Source organism: Euwallacea fornicatus, unplaced genomic scaffold (genome assembly GCF_040115645.1).
Source record: "Euwallacea fornicatus isolate EFF26 unplaced genomic scaffold, ASM4011564v1 scaffold_126, whole genome shotgun sequence".
Taxonomy (NCBI): Eukaryota; Metazoa; Arthropoda; class Insecta; order Coleoptera; family Curculionidae; genus Euwallacea; species Euwallacea fornicatus.
Window position 1 is genome coordinate 107,035 of NW_027096094.1, and position 16,382 is coordinate 123,416.

Sequence of the window (16,382 nt, forward strand, 5' to 3'; positions counted from 1 at the left end):
AAGGAGACGATTTGAACAAAATTGGTTGTAGCGTTTGCGAGATAACGCCAAATCATAAGATTTGGCCAAAAAGTGCCGCTTCTATTAGACCCAAATTGACGATTTGCCGTTTAAGGCCTTATTATGCTTATTTTGCCAAAAGGAGACGATTTGAACAAAATTGGTTGTAGCGTTGGCGAAATAACGCCAAATCGTGGTTTTCGGGCAATTTCCGACGAAACTCGCCGATTTCACTGATTTGACTATTTTTAAGCTCAGTATTGTTAAGAATGACGGAAATAGCACGAAATCGTACGATTTACACGATTTGGCCAAAAAGTGCCGCTTCTATTAGAGCCAAATTGACGATTTGCCGTTTAAGGCCTTATTATGCTTATTTTGCCAAAAGGAGACGATTTGAACAAAATTGGTTGTAGCGTTTGCGAGATAACTCCAAATCATAAGATTTAGCCAAAAAGTGCCGCTTCTATTAGAGCCAAATTGACGATTTGCCGTTTAAGGCCTTATTATGCTTATTTTGCCAAAAGGAGACGATTTGAACAAAATTGGTTATAGCGTTTGCGAGATATCGCCAAATTGTACGATTTGGCCAAAAAGTGCCGCTTCTATTAGAGCCAAATTGACGATTTGCCGTTTAAGGACTTATTATGCTTATTTTGCCAAAAGCAGACGATTTGAACAAAATTGGTTGTAGCGTTTGCGAGATAACTCCAAATCATAAGATTTGGCCAAAAAGTGCCGCTTCTATTAGAGCCAAATTGACGATTTGCCGTTTAAGGCCTTATTATGCTTATTTTGCCAAAAGGAGACGATTTGAACAAAATTGGTTGTAGCGTTTGCGAGATATCGCCAAATCATAAGATTTGGCCAAAAAGTGCCGCTTCTATTAGAGCCAAATTGACGATTTGCCGTTTAAGGCCTTATTATGCTTATTTTGCCAAAAGGAGACGATTTGAACAAAATTGGTTGTAGCGTTTGCGAGATATCGCCAAATTGTACGATTTGGCCAAAAAGTGCCGCTTCTATTAGAGCCAAATTGACGATTTGCCGTTTAAGGCCTTATTATGCTTATTTTGCCAAAAGGAGACGATTTGAACAAAATTGGTTATAGCGTTTGCGAGATATCGCCAAATTGTACGATTTGGCCAAAAAGTGCCGCTTCTATTAGAGCCAAATTGACGATTTGCCGTTTAAGGCCTTATTATGCTTATTTTGCCAAAAGGAGACGATTTGAACAAAATTGGTTGTAGCGTTTGCGAGATAACGCCAAATTGTACGATTTGGCCAAAAAGTGCCGCTTCTATTAGAGCCAAATTGACGATTTGCCGTTTAAGGCCTTATTATGCTTATTTTGCCAAAAGGAGACGATTTGAACAAAATTGGTTGTAGCGTTTGCGAGATATCGCCAAATTGTACGATTTGGCCAAAAAGTGCCGCTTCTATTAGAGCCAAATTGACGATTTGCCGTTTAAGGCCTTATTATGCTTATTTTGCCAAAAGGAGACGATTTGAACAAAATTGGTTGTAGCGTTTGCGAGATAACTCCAAATCATAAGATTTGGCCAAAAAGTGCCGCTTCTAGTAGAGCCAAATTGACGATTTGCCGTTTAAGGCCTTATTATGCTTATTTTGCCAAAAGGAGGCGATTTGAACAAAATTGGTTGTAGCGTTTGCGAGATATCGCCAAATTGTACGATTTGGCCAAAAAGTGCCGCTTCTAGTAGAGCCAAATTGACGATTTGCCGTTTAAGGCCTTATTATGCTTATTTTGCCAAAAGGAGACGATTTGAACAAATTTGGTTGTAGCGTTTGCGAGATAACTCCAAATCATAAGATTTGGCCAAAAAGTGCCGCTTCTATTAGAGCCAAATTGACGATTTGCCGTTTAAGGCCTTATTATGCTTATTTTGCCAAAAGGAGACGATTTGAACAAAATTGGTTGTAGCGTTTGCGAGATATCGCCAAATCATAAGATTTGGCCAAAAAGTGCCGCTTCTATTAGAGCCAAATTGACGATTTGCCGTTTAAGGCCTTATTATGCTTATTTTGCCAAAAGGAGACGATTTGAACAAAATTGGTTGAAGCGTTTGCGAGATAACTCCAAATTGTACGATTTGGCCAAAAACTGCCGCTTCTATTAGAGCCAAATTGACGATTTGCCGTTTAAGGCCTTATTATGCTTATTTTGCCAAAAGGAGACGATTTGAACAAAATTGGTAGTAGCGTTTGCGAGATATCGCCAAATTGTACGATTTGGCCAAAAAGTGCCGCTTCTATTAGAGCCAAATTGACGATTTGCCGTTTAAGGCCTTATTATGCTTATTTTGCCAAAATGAGACGATTTGAACAAAATTGGTAGTAGCGTTTGCGAGATATCGCCAAATTGTACGATTTGGCCAAAAAGTGCCGCTTCTATTAGAGCCAAATTGACGATTTGCCGTTTAAGGCCTTATTATGCTTATTTTGCCAAAAGGAGACGATTTGAACAAAATTGGTTGTAGCGTTTGCGAGATATCGCCAAATTGTACGATTTGGCCAAAAAGTGCCGCTTCTATTAGAGCCAAATTGACGATTTGCCGTTTAAGGCCTTATTATGCTTATTTTGCCAAAAGGAGACGATTTGAACAAAATTGGTTGTAGCGTTTGCGAGATATCGCCAAATTGTACGATTTGGCCAAAAAGTGCCGCTTCTATTAGAGCCAAATTGACGATTTGCCGTTTAAGGCCTTATTATGCTTATTTTGCCAAAAGGAGACGATTTGAACAAAATTGGTTGTAGCGTTGGCGAAATATCGCCAAATCTTAAGATTTGGCCAAAAAGTGCCGCTTCTATTAGAGCCAAATTGACGATTTGCCGTTTAAGGCCTTATTATGCTTATTTTGCCAAACGGAGACGATTTGAACAAAATTGGTTGTAGCGTTTGCGAGATAACGCCAAATCATAAGATTTGGCCAAAAAGTGCCGCTTCTATTAGACCCAAATTGACGATTTGCTGTTTAAGGCCTTATTATGCTTATTTTGCCAAAAGGAGACGATTTGAACAAAATTGGTTGTAGCGTTGGCGAAATAACGTCAAATCGTGGTTTTCGGGCAATTTCCGACGAAACTCGCCGATTTCACTGATTTGACTATTTTTAAGCTCAGTATTGTTAAGAATGACGGAAATAGCACGAAATCGTACGATTTACACGATTTGGCCAAAAAGTGCCGCTTCAATTAGAGCCAAATTGACGATTTGCCGTTTAAGGCCTTATTGTGCTTATTTTGCCAAAAGGAGACGATTTAAACAAAATTGGTTGTAGCGTTTGCGAGATATCGCCAAATTGTACGATTTGGCCAAAAAGTGCCGCTTCTATTAGAGCCAAATTGACGATTTGCCGTTTAAGGCCTTATTATGCTTATTTTGCCAAAAGGAGACGATTTGAACAAAATTGGTTGTAGCGTTTGCGAGATAACGCCAAATCATAAGATTTGGCCAAAAAGTGCCGCTTCTATTAGACCCAAATTGACGATTTGCCGTTTAAGGCCTTATTATGCTTATTTTGCCAAAAGGAGACGATTTGAACAAAATTGGTTGTAGCGTTGGCGAAATAACGCCAAATCGTGGTTTTCGGGCAATTTCCGACGAAACTCGCCGATTTCACTGATTTGACTATTTTTAAGCTCAGTATTGTTAAGAATGACGGAAATAGCACGAAATCGTACGATTTACACGATTTGGCCAAAAAGTGCCGCTTCTATTAGAGCCAAATTGACGATTTGCCGTTTAAGGCCTTATTATGCTTATTTTGCCAAAAGGAGACGATTTGAACAAAATTGGTTGTAGCGTTTGCGAGATATCGCCAAATTGTACGATTTGACCAAAAAGTGCCGCTTCTATTAGAGCCAAATTGACGATTTGCCGTTTAAGGCCTTATTATGCTTATTTTGCCAAAAGGAGACGATTTGAACAAAATTGGTTGTAGCGTTTGCGAGATAACTCCAAATCATAAGATTTAGCCAAAAAGTGCCGCTTCTATTAGAGCCAAATTGACGATTTGCCGTTTAAGGCCTTATTATGCTTATTTTGCCAAAAGGAGACGATTTGAACAAAATTGGTAGTAGCGTTTGCGAGATATCGCCAAATTGTACGATTTGGCCAAAAAGTGCCGCTTCGATTAGAGCCAAATTGACGATTTGCCGTTTAAGGCCTTATTATGCTTATTTTGCCAAAATGAGACGATTTGAACAAAATTGGTAGTAGCGTTTGCGAGATATCGCCAAATTGTACGATTTGGCCAAAAAGTGCCGCTTCTATTAGAGCCAAATTGACGATTTGCCGTTTAAGGCCTTATTATGCTTATTTTGCCAAAAGGAGACGATTTGAACAAAATTGGTTGTAGCGTTTGCGAGATATCGCCAAATTGTACGATTTGGCCAAAAAGTGCCGCTTCTATTAGAGCCAAATTGACGATTTGCCGTTTAAGGCCTTATTATGCTTATTTTGCCAAAAGGAGACGATTTGAACAAAATTGGTTGTAGCGTTTGCGAGATATCGCCAAATTGTACGATTTGGCCAAAAAGTGCCGCTTCTATTAGAGCCAAATTGACGATTTGCCGTTTAAGGCCTTATTATGCTTATTTTGCCAAAAGGAGACGATTTGAACAAAATTGGTTGTAGCGTTGGCGAAATATCGCCAAATCTTAAGATTTGGCCAAAAAGTGCCGCTTCTATTAGAGCCAAATTGACGATTTGCCGTTTAAGGCCTTATTATGCTTATTTTGCCAAACGGAGACGATTTGAACAAAATTGGTTGTAGCGTTTGCGAGATAACGCCAAATCATAAGATTTGGCCAAAAAGTGCCGCTTCTATTAGACCCAAATTGACGATTTGCCGTTTAAGGCCTTATTATGCTTATTTTGCCAAAAGGAGACGATTTGAACAAAATTGGTTATAGCGTTTGCGAGATATCGCCAAATTGTACGATTTGGCCAAAAAGTGCCGCTTCTATTAGAGCCAAATTGACGATTTGCCGTTTAAGGCCTTATTATGCTTATTTTGCCAAAAGGAGACGATTTGAACAAAATTGGTTGTAGCGTTTGCGAGATAACGCCAAATCATAAGATTTGGCCAAAAAGTGCCGCTTCTATTAGACCCAAATTGACGATTTGCCGTTTAAGGCCTTATTATGCTTATTTTGCCAAAAGGAGACGATTTGAACAAAATTGGTTGTAGCGTTGGCGAAATAACGCCAAATCGTGGTTTTCGGGCAATTTCCGACGAAACTCGCCGATTTCACTGATTTGACTATTTTTAAGCTCAGTATTGTTAAGAATGACGGAAATAGCACGAAATCGTACGATTTACACGATTTGGCCAAAAAGTGCCGCTTCAATTAGAGCCAAATTGACGATTTGCCGTTTAAGTCCTTATTGTGCTTATTTTGCCAAAAGGAGACGATTTAAACAAAATTGGTTGTAGCGTTTGCGAGATATCGCCAAATTGTACGATTTGGCCAAAAAGTGCCGCTTCTATTAGAGCCAAATTGACGATTTGCCGTTTAAGGCCTTATTATGCTTATTTTGCCAAAAGGAGACGATTTGAACAAAATTGGTTGTAGCGTTTGCGAGTTAACTTCGCGACCTCGCGGTGAGCGTTTTAAAAAAACATTTATTTACTAAAAACCGATTTATTGAGAAAATACTATTACTCAATAAATTACTTGAGGAAACGAATATTAACAATATTTATAAATACCGTTAAATACCGTGAAAACAATCAACACATCAAAACTATCAGAACACTTCTAAACACTTCTAAGGCTTCAAAAACTTCTCAAAAGCTTCTACTGCTCGAACTTGTGTACAATTATGTGTAACGTCTAAAGAGTGAGAGAGTATGTACGTATATCCATGCCGCTTAAGGCTAAAGTCCCTATTTATACTGAAGAAACGTTGGCTCAGCACTAACGTGTCTGGGTTATGATATAACTTGCGAGATAACGCCAAATCATAAGATTTGGCCAAAAAGTGCCGCTTCTATTAGACCCAAATTGACGATTTGCCGTTTAAGGCCTTATTATGCTTATTTTTCCAAAAGGAGACGATTTGAACAAAATTGGTTGTAGCGTTGGCGAAATAACGCCAAATCGTGGTTTTCGGGCAATTAACGACGAAACTCGCCGATTTCACTGATTTGACTATTTTTAAGCTCAGTATTGTTAAGAATGACGGAAATAGCACGAAATCGTACGATTTACACGATTTGGCCAAAAAGTGCCGCTTCTATTAGAGCCAAATTGACGATTTGCCGTTTAAGGCCTTATTATGCTTATTTTGCCAAAAGCAGACGATTTGAACAAAATTGGTTGTAGCGTTTGCGAGATATCGCCAAATTGTACGATTTGGCCAAAAAGTGCCGCTTCTAGTAGAGCCAAATTGACGATTTGCCGTTTAAAACCTTATTATGCTTATTTTGCCAAAAGGAGACGATTTGAACAAAATTGGTTGTAGCGTTTGCGAGATAACTCCAAATCATAAGATTTGGCCAAAAAGTGCCGCTTCTATTAGAGCCAAATTGACGATTTGCCGTTTAAGGCCTTATTATGCTTATTTTGCCAAAAGGAGACGATTTGAACAAAATTGGTTGTAGCGTTTGCGAGATAACTCCAAATCATAAGATTTGGCCAAAAAGTGCCGCTTCTATTAGAGCCAAATTGACGATTTGCCGTTTAAGGCCTACTTATATTTCTTTACTCGTTGGGAGCAATAAAAAAAATGATTTATTTATTTTAAAATAATTACAAGTTCAAATAAAGGCAAAAATTACGTTACACTATCAGTTACGAGCTTCAATCACGACAATTACACAAAGAATGCTAATTAACTTAAATCTACTCCTTTTATGTAAAATAAAGTTCATAGTCAGCACTATTGCATCCTGGCCGTGCGCTTCCCGCGGTGGTTCGTGGAATCCGTGTATGGTAATTCCTCCCCCCTAAGAGTGAACTTCAATGGCATCATGGAAGTTGCACGTCCTCCCCTGTGGTTTTGGTGGGTGGATCTTGGTTTCTCTTTATTCTGCTCTGTCTCCATTTCCAAAGGGTTGATAGGCGACAGAGTGCTGCAAGGGCGTATAGTAAGATGGTCCACATGCTGGGGTAGGTGACAAGTTCCGTGTAGGTGATTGGTAAAAGCGGGCTGTCCATGGCGATCTTTTCTTCTAATTCGTGGAGGTCGTCTAACTTCAAGTCAGGCAGATGCAGGCTTAAGTTTAGGTATGGCAGTTGCTGCTCCTTTTCGGCTAAGTCCGGAAATAGTATTGGCTCGGGGGTGATTTTCGTAACCTTTTCGATATTTTCGGCAATAACTTTTTTCACTGTGATCCGGCATCCTGGAGGGATTCGGCAGATGAAAGTACCCATTAAGTTGCGCTTTTCGTTTAGCGAATTGGGGCAAAACATTTGAACGGTTTCTCTTTTTGGCAATACCATTACCCACTTATGTGTCTCGTCTAGCCGATTGAGGATTGGTTCAGTGACTTTGGCCTCTATTTGGTGGCAATTTGAAGTCTCTCCATCTCTCTGAAGTATCTGGACCTCGCAAGGCGAGTTGCTTCCTATTTCTTCTAATCGAGAATTTGGACAAAGGTATCTTTCTGGCATTAGTTTTTGACAGTTTTCCCTGGTGTACATGTAGTACAATCTGTCCGTGATCAGATACTTATTTCGAGACATTATAAACTTAAACTGACCTTGATGTTGGATTGGGACTGCATATAGATGGAAAAGGTCAAAGGATCGGTTATGTGCGATGGGAACATGTAATATATGAATGATTCGTAGTTGCGACATGAAGCTTTCTGGTTTAATGGTTTTGGCTATTATTGGTACGTTACTTTGTATGGCCTGTAGAGGTAATTGACCTTCATCCAACTGGTTTCGTAACAATTGTAATTCGGTATAAAGTTCTTGATTCGTAATAATGGTTGGATGTAGGACTCCCAATTGAGAAAATACCATTGAATTTTCGATGTCTTGCAAAATCGAATCAACTACTTCGTACATGTTAATAAAATCATTATTAAGTTCCACAAATAACATAAAGTTCCTCCCTGAATTTATCTCGTTCAAATAAGGACGTATTTGATTAATTTTTTCCTCGATCATTTTGTCATTTTTATAGAGTTGCTGTAGAGTTTGATTAAATCGCTCAATAACTGATTTCGATAGTGTCCCTTGATTCGTTACTTTTGTCTGGAGTATTTGTTGGTTGGTCTCTAAGTTTTTTATTAGGTTGTTGTATCGATCTCCGTCGGCTGAATCTAAATTTCCCGAGATTAGTTTAAATGCTGTTCCTAACAGATTTACTAATCCTCGTTTTTGTCTAAAGTTTTGGGGTGGAATAATTTCGTTTAATCGTCTCTCAACTTTTTCCTTTAGGAATTTCAGCATTTCAAGAGAGTTTCGGATTTTAATGGTATACTTTTCAAAGGGTTCCGATACGTTAGTGTAAGTTAGGAGATGAGTGGTCTGTAAGTGAAGTCGTTTTATCTGGTTCACTATTGGTTGCATGTCGTAGTAGTGAATCAAGGTATGTACGTGATGAATAACTGAAGCTTTCCCTATCTTTATTGGGATTATACCAGGGTTGTCCGTTAATTCTTTCGTTTCGATTGTTTCTTGCACTTCGGTTTCGTCTATTACTTCGGTTAATTTGATCTTGCAGCGTTTAAATCTCAGTGAGGGGTGTTTGAAATTTTTCGTTATTATCTTACTGAACTCGGGGTATAGATTTGGATCTTCAAAGTACAGAGAGTATAATTTTTGTGGGTCCACATATTCCTTAATAAATTTCATTACATCGTACTCCAAATTGTTCTCAGATAACTGTAGCAAAAACCTTTTCTTTTTTTCAAATAATCTTATTTGTTTTGTTTTAGCTGACGAGTGATAAACACGTGATATTATAACTTGATGGGCGCCGTAATTTACCGCTGTCTCTTGCATTGGTATTCCCACGACGGGATGTTGTTCGTTGTTGGAATGTACAGTATTTCCATCGTCAGCATTTCCGGCGTTCATCATCTCTGGTATTTCGTTATTGTCACGTTCCGTGTCTGGTTGAGCTATAACTGAAACCTGATCTATATCCATTTCCTCTGGTTGTGTTCGACTCGTGGATTCTTCGAATTTTCTTGCTTTTAACGATTCGTTGAATTCTTCCATGTATTGTTCAAGGTTGCTGATATCATCTGTTTCCTTCACGTGTATCTCGATTCGACTTAAAGCGTCAGCGTTCATATTTAGTTTGCCTTTCTTATAAAAAATATCAGAAAATTCGTTGCATAATTCAATTATTTTCCCTTTTTCTTCTTTGTTCTTATGTTCTATTCTAATTAGAGATGAAACGGGCAAATCCGTTAATTCGTTATTACTTTCTATATGATTAATACTAATTTCTGTTAGATTACTAAATTCTTCAACCGCGATTGGTTCTGAAATATCTAAAGTAATCGGTTCACACGTATTATTCAATATTGTGGTGATCGCTTCACCATTTCTAGCTACGGATATCGAATTTGGTATCTCGCAGTTACCTATCTTAGTATAAGGGATCATTATTTCACCCTTTTTGATATTTGTTCTTATCTTTATAACTTGTTCCGAACGCGGACTTACAGTAACAAAATTAGTTTGTGGTTTTACCTTATAATATTTTAAGGGTATGTGTGCATAAGGGGTAATTAAATATCCCGTATCGTAATCCAATTTTGCCTGTAATAATTTCAAATTATCTATCCCGATCAGCCCATCAAAGATGTGATGGAACTTGAAGAGATAAAATTTCATAAGTGATTCTTCCGGTAGATTGAAAATTTTTGATGCCGGTACATTAGTACTGTACTTATAGGCTGATTGCTGATATACCGTCGATACGATAAATGGTTCTGGTTTAATGAAATTTTAAAAATACTTATTTGCTAAGTCTGGGTCGATGAATGATGTAGTTGAACCACTATCTATCAAAAATTTTAAATTATATTCCGGGAATATTATATAAGATAATTCACTAGATGCTAAATTATTTAAATGAATAATTTCCGGTGTTATTTGCCGTCGCCGTCGAGGCTTGTTGCATGAAAAATTTCCGTCCACATCCTCCGTGCAAGAATGTGCTGACGCTGCATTCTCGAAGCTGCGAGAACTATGCAGCGAACGTTCGCACGGAAGTGTCATGTTACAACGGCGTGTGCGGTTCGTCGCTCTAATGTCGGTGTCGTTTTCACATTCTTCCGTTGTGTGATATAATTCTTCGACTACAAAGTTTGGATTGCGATTCGTGTTAAATGGCCTCTGTTGAAAATTTGATTGGGGTCGAAAATTTTTAGATGTATTACGGGTTGACACGCTCATAGGGGTAGGCTTTGGTAATGGCCTATTTTGGTTGGGTCTAAATACGTTTGTGGATGGTCTTTGCGTAGAATTTTGAGCATTGGCGAAATTGTTAGCTCTGAATGGGGGTGATTGTTGGCTTTGAAAGCTAGTGGGCCTGAATGGTGACTGTTGCGGGAATGAAAAATTGTTTGGCCTAGAAAAAGATTGCTGTTGGAAATTGGAAAAATTATTTGCATTGAAATTAGAATTATTATTTTGAAGTCTCCTAGAGGTTTGGTTATTTTGTCCTCTAGGATATTGGGGTCTTATATGGGTCTGAAAATAGTGGATATTATCCTCTTCGATTACGAACTGTAAAGCCGTAGGAAGATTTGGGGGTCGCATACACCTAATTGTGGTGCCTAAGGGTTCTTTAAGTCCTGAAAGAAATGTCTTCAAGGCTAATTCGTTGTATAATTCCCTTTTAAGATTTTTCCCAGCTTCAGTTAATTCATGCGCACTGACGTAAGAGCAAAGTAGATTTAAAATATGTAAAATCCTGTCATAAAATTGACTCGGCGATTCGGAATTAAGTTGGCGGAGCATAACCAAATCACTGTTTAAACATGCCTCGTCTCTCTGGTCGGCAAAGTGCCTGCTTAAAATATTTTTTAATTCTGCCCAGTTCGATACCTTATGGGTTCCCAACACTAATTTTGCATTACCCGTTAGTTTACCAATTATGCAATTTAAAAGATACACATTTTGAAAGTGATTTGGTTGCTGGGCCAAGTAAAATGAGTCAATGACTGAATCACATATCGATAGATATCTTCCTAAATCATTAGGATTACCGTCAAATTCAGGGATGCACTTCAAGTATTCGGGTTTGAAATCGGCCATGACTGAACGCACACTCGTGTTAGATTTTATGGTACGTGAGACTTTTGAATTGTCGGGATTAGAGTCAGTTGAAGTTTCTACTATGGTCAGGGTTTCTAACTGATTAAGTAACTGATCTACACTTGACATCGATTGTACTTACAGTATCAGGATGATGCCTCTCAGGAACATATGGTTGCTTTCTTTGCCTTGATTGGATCTGGATCTGGTCCACTGGTCCAAGCTTCTTCTTCTAATTTCTTTCTTCTTCACTGGTTCGGTAGTTCGCGGTTAGTTCATTAACGTCGATTCGTTAATAAGCCCGAAAACTTATCCGTTACGACTGCGCCACTTATATTTCTTTACTCGTTGGGAGCAATAAAAAAAATGATTTATTTATTTTAAAATAATTACAAGTTCAAATAAAGGCAAAAATTACGTTACACTATCAGTTACGAGCTTCAATCACGACAATTACACAAAGAATGCTAATTAACTTAAATCTACTCCTTTTATATAAAATAAAGTTCATAGTCAGCACTATTGCATCCTGGCCGTGCGCTTCCCGCGGTGGTTCGTGGAATCCGTGTATGGTAATTGCCTTATTATGCTTATTTTGCCAAAAGGAGACGATTTGAACAAAATTGGTTGTAGCGTTTGCGAGATATCGCCAAATCATAAGATTTGGCCAAAAAGTGCCGCTTCTATTAGAGCCAAATTGACGATTTGCCGTTTAAGGCCTTATTATGCTTATTTTGCCAAAAGGAGACGATTTGAACAAAATTGGTTGTAGCGTTGGCGAAATAACGCCAAATCGTGGTTTTCGGGCAATTTCCGACGAAACTCGCCGATTTCACTGATTTGACTATTTTTAAGCTCAGTATTGTTAAGAATGACGGAAATAGCACGAAATCGTACGATTTACACGATTTGGCCAAAAAGTGCCGCTTCTATTAGAGCCAAATTGACGATTTGCCGTTTAAGGCCTTATTATGCTTATTTTGCCAAAACCAGACGATTTGAACAAAATTGGTTGTAGCGTTTGCGAGATATCGCCAAATTGTACGATTTGGCCAAAAAGTGCCGCTTCTAGTAGAGCCAAATTGACGATTTGCCGTTTAAGGCCTTATTATGCTTATTTTGCCAAAAGCAGACGATTTGAACAAAATTGGTTGTAGCGTTTGCGAGATATCGCCAAATTGTACGATTTGGCCAAAAAGTGCCGCTTCTAGTAGAGCCAAATTGACGATTTGCCGTTTAAAACCTTATTATGCTTATTTTGCCAAAAGGAGACGATTTGAACAAAATTGGTTGTAGCGTTTGCGAGATAACTCCAAATCATAAGATTTGGCCAAAAAGTGCCGCTTCTATTAGAGCCAAATTGACGATTTGCCGTTTAAGGCCTTATTATGCTTATTTTGCCAAAAGGAGACGATTTGAACAAAATTGGTTATAGCGTTTGCGAGATATCGCCAAATTGTACGATTTGGCCAAAAAGTGCCGCTTCTATTAGAGCCAAATTGACGATTTGCCGTTTAAGGCCTTATTATGCTTATTTTGCCAAAAGGAGACGATTTGAACAAAATTGGTTGTAGCGTTTGCGAGATAACGCCAAATTGTACGATTTGGCCAAAAAGTGCCGCTTCTAGTAGAGCCAAATTGACGATTTGCCGTTTAAGGCCTTATTATGCTTATTTTGCCAAAAGGAGACGATTTGAACAAAATTGGTTGTAGCGTTTGCGAGATAACTCCAAATCATAAGATTTGGCCAAAAAGTGCCGCTTCTATTAGAGCCAAATTGACGATTTGCCGTTTAAGGCCTTATTATGCTTATTTTGCCAAAAGCAGACGATTTGAACAAAATTGGTTGTAGCGTTTGCGAGATATCGCCAAATTGTACGATTTGGCCAAAAAGTGCCGCTTCTAGTAGAGCCAAATTGACGATTTGCCGTTTAAGGCCTTATTATGCTTATTTTGCCAAAAGGAGACGATTTGAACAAAATTGGTTATAGCGTTTGCGAGATATCGCCAAATTGTACGATTTGGCCAAAAAGTGCCGCTTCTATTAGAGCCAAATTGACGATTTGCCGTTTAAGGCCTTATTATGCTTATTTTGCCAAAAGGAGACGATTTGAACAAAATTGGTTGTAGCGTTGGCGAAATATCGCCAAATCTTAAGATTTGGCCAAAAAGTGCCGCTTCTATTAGACCCAAATTGACGATTTGCCGTTTAAGGCCTTATTATGCTTATTTTGCCAAAAGGAGACGATTTGAACAAAATTGGTTGTAGCGTTTGCGAGATATCGCCAAATCATAAGATTTGGCCAAAAAGTGCCGCTTCTATTAGAGCCAAATTGACGATTTGCCGTTTAAGGCCTTATTATGCTTATTTTGCCAAAAGGAGACGATTTGAACAAAATTGGTTGTAGCGTTTGCGAGATATCGCCAAATCATAAGATTTGGCCAAAAAGTGCCGCTTCTATTAGAGCCAAATTGACGATTTGCCGTTTAAGGCCTTATTATGCTTATTTTGCCAAAAGGAGACGATTTGAACAAAATTGGTTGAGCGTTTGCGAGATAACGCCAAATTGTACGATTTGGCCAAAAAGTGCCGCTTCTGTTAGACCCAAATTGACGATTTGCCGTTTAAGGCCTTATTATGCTTATTTTGCCAAAAGGAGACGATTTGAACAAAATTGGTTGTAGCGTTTGCGAGATAACTCCAAATCATAAGATTTGGCCAAAAAGTGCCGCTTCTATTAGAGCCAAATTGACGATTTGCCATTTAAGGCCTTATTATGCTTATTTTGCCAAAAGGAGACGATTTGAACAAAATTGGTTATAGCGTTTGCGAGATATCGCCAAATTGTACGATTTGGCCAAAAAGTGCCGCTTCTATTAGAGCCAAATTGACGATTTGCCGTTTAAGGCCTTATTATGCTTATTTTGCCAAAAGGAGACGATTTGAACAAAATTGGTTGTAGCGTTTGCGAGATAACGCCAAATTGTACGATTTGGCCAAAAAGTGCCGCTTCTAGTAGAGCCAAATTGACGATTTGCCGTTTAAGGCCTTATTATGCTTATTTTGCCAAAAGGAGACGATTTGAACAAAATTGGTTATAGCGTTTGCGAGATATCGCCAAATTGTACGATTTGGCCAAAAAGTGCCGCTTCTATTAGAGCCAAATTGACGATTTGCCGTTTAAGGCCTTATTATGCTTATTTTGCCAAACGGAGACGATTTGAACAAAATTGGTTGTAGCGTTGGCGAAATAACGTCAAATCGTGGTTTTCGGGCAATTTCCGACGAAACTCGCCGATTTCACTGATTTGACTATTTTTAAGCTCAGTATTGTTAAGAATGACGGAAATAGCACGAAATCGTACGATTTACACGATTTGGCCAAAAAGTGCCGCTTCAATTAGAGCCAAATTGACGATTTGCCGTTTAAGGCCTTATTGTGCTTATTTTGCCAAAAGGAGACGATTTAAACAAAATTGGTTGTAGCGTTTGCGAGATATCGCCAAATTGTACGATTTGGCCAAAAAGTGCCGCTTCTATTAGAGCCAAATTGACGATTTGCCGTTTAAGGCCTTATTATGCTTATTTTGCCAAAAGGAGACGATTTGAACAAAATTGGTTGTAGCGTTTGCGAGATAACGCCAAATCATAAGATTTGGCCAAAAAGTGCCGCTTCTATTAGAGCCAAATTGACGATTTGCCGTTTAAGGCCTTATTATGCTTATTTTGCCAAAAGGAGACGATTTGAACAAAATTGGTTGTAGCGTTTGCGAGATATCGCCAAATTGTACGATTTGGCCAAAAAGTGCCGCTTCTATTAGAGCCAAATTGATGATTTGCCGTTTAAGGCCTTATTATGCTTATTTTGCCAAAAGCAGACGATTTGAACAAAATTGGTTGTAGCGTTTGCGAGATATCGCCAAATTGTACGATTTGGCCAAAAAGTGCCGCTTCTATTAGAGCCAAATTGACGATTTGCCGTTTAAGGCCTTATTATGCTTATTTTGCCAAAAGGAGACGATTTGAACAAAATTGGTTGTAGCGTTTGCGAGATAACTCCAAATCATAAGATTTGGCCAAAAAGTGCCGCTTCTATTAGAGCCAAATTGACGATTTGCCGTTTAAGGCCTTATTATGCTTATTTTGCCAAAAGGAGACGATTTGAACAAAATTGGTTGTAGCGTTTGCGAGATATCGCCAAATCATAAGATTTGGCCAAAAAGTGCCGCTTCTATTAGAGCCAAATTGACGATTTGCCGTTTAAGGCCTTATTATGCTTATTTTGCCAAAAGGAGACGATTTGAACAAAATTGGTTGTAGCGTTGGCGAAATAACGCCAAATCGTGGTTTTCGGGCAATTTCCGACGAAACTCGCCGATTTCACTGATTTGACTATTTTTAAGCTCAGTATTGTTAAGAATGACGGAAATAGCACGAAATCGTACGATTTACACGATTTGGCCAAAAAGTGCCGCTTCTATTAGAGCCAAATTGACGATTTGCCGTTTAAGGCCTTATTATGCTTATTTTGCCAAAACCAGACGATTTGAACAAAATTGGTTGTAGCGTTTGCGAGATATCGCCAAATTGTACGATTTGGCCAAAAAGTGCCGCTTCTAGTAGAGCCAAATTGACGATTTGCCGTTTAAGGCCTTATTATGCTTATTTTGCCAAAAGCAGACGATTTGAACAAAATTGGTTGTAGCGTTTGCGAGATATCGCCAAATTGTACGATTTGGCCAAAAAGTGCCGCTTCTAGTAGAGCCAAATTGACGATTTGCCGTTTAAAACCTTATTATGCTTATTTTGCCAAAAGGAGACGATTTGAACAAAATTGGTTGTAGCGTTTGCGAGATAACTCCAAATCATAAGATTTGGCCAAAAAGTGCCGCTTCTATTAGAGCCAAATTGACGATTTGCCGTTTAAGGCCTTATTATGCTTATTTTGCCAAAAGGAGACGATTTGAACAAAATTGGTTATAGCGTTTGCGAGATATCGCCAAATTGTACGATTTGGCCAAAAAGTGCCGCTTCTATTAGAGCCAAATTGACGATTTGCCGTTTAAGGCCTTATTATGCTTATTTTGCCCAAAAAGGAGACGATTTGAACAAAATTGGTTA

General features: G+C 38.6%; 1 protein-coding gene across 1 annotated transcript; it reads right to left on the minus strand.

The window, feature by feature from the left end:
* Window positions 1-7,122: 7,122 nt before the first annotated feature.
* On the minus strand, window positions 7,123-8,640 carry LOC136350150 (uncharacterized). Its single transcript, XM_066301663.1, has 2 exons — window positions 7,482-8,640; window positions 7,123-7,374 (listed from the first exon to the last, which is right to left on the minus strand). The coding sequence occupies exons 1-2, from the start codon at window positions 8,552-8,554 to the stop codon at window positions 7,233-7,235; spliced, it is 1,215 nt and encodes a 404-aa protein (XP_066157760.1). The 5' UTR covers window positions 8,555-8,640; the 3' UTR covers window positions 7,123-7,232.
* Between the last annotated feature and the right edge of the window lie 7,742 nt (window positions 8,641-16,382).

Bases quoted from the DNA above. Each gene is read 5' to 3' on its own strand.
- LOC136350150 (XM_066301663.1), bottom strand. From the start codon at position 8,554: ATGCAACCAATAGTGAACCAGATAAAACGACTTCACTTACAGACCACT. The intron at 7,375-7,481 runs GTGGGTAATGGT...GAATCCCTCCAG, and splicing joins CGGCTAGACGAGACACATAA to GATGCCGGATCACAGTGAAA.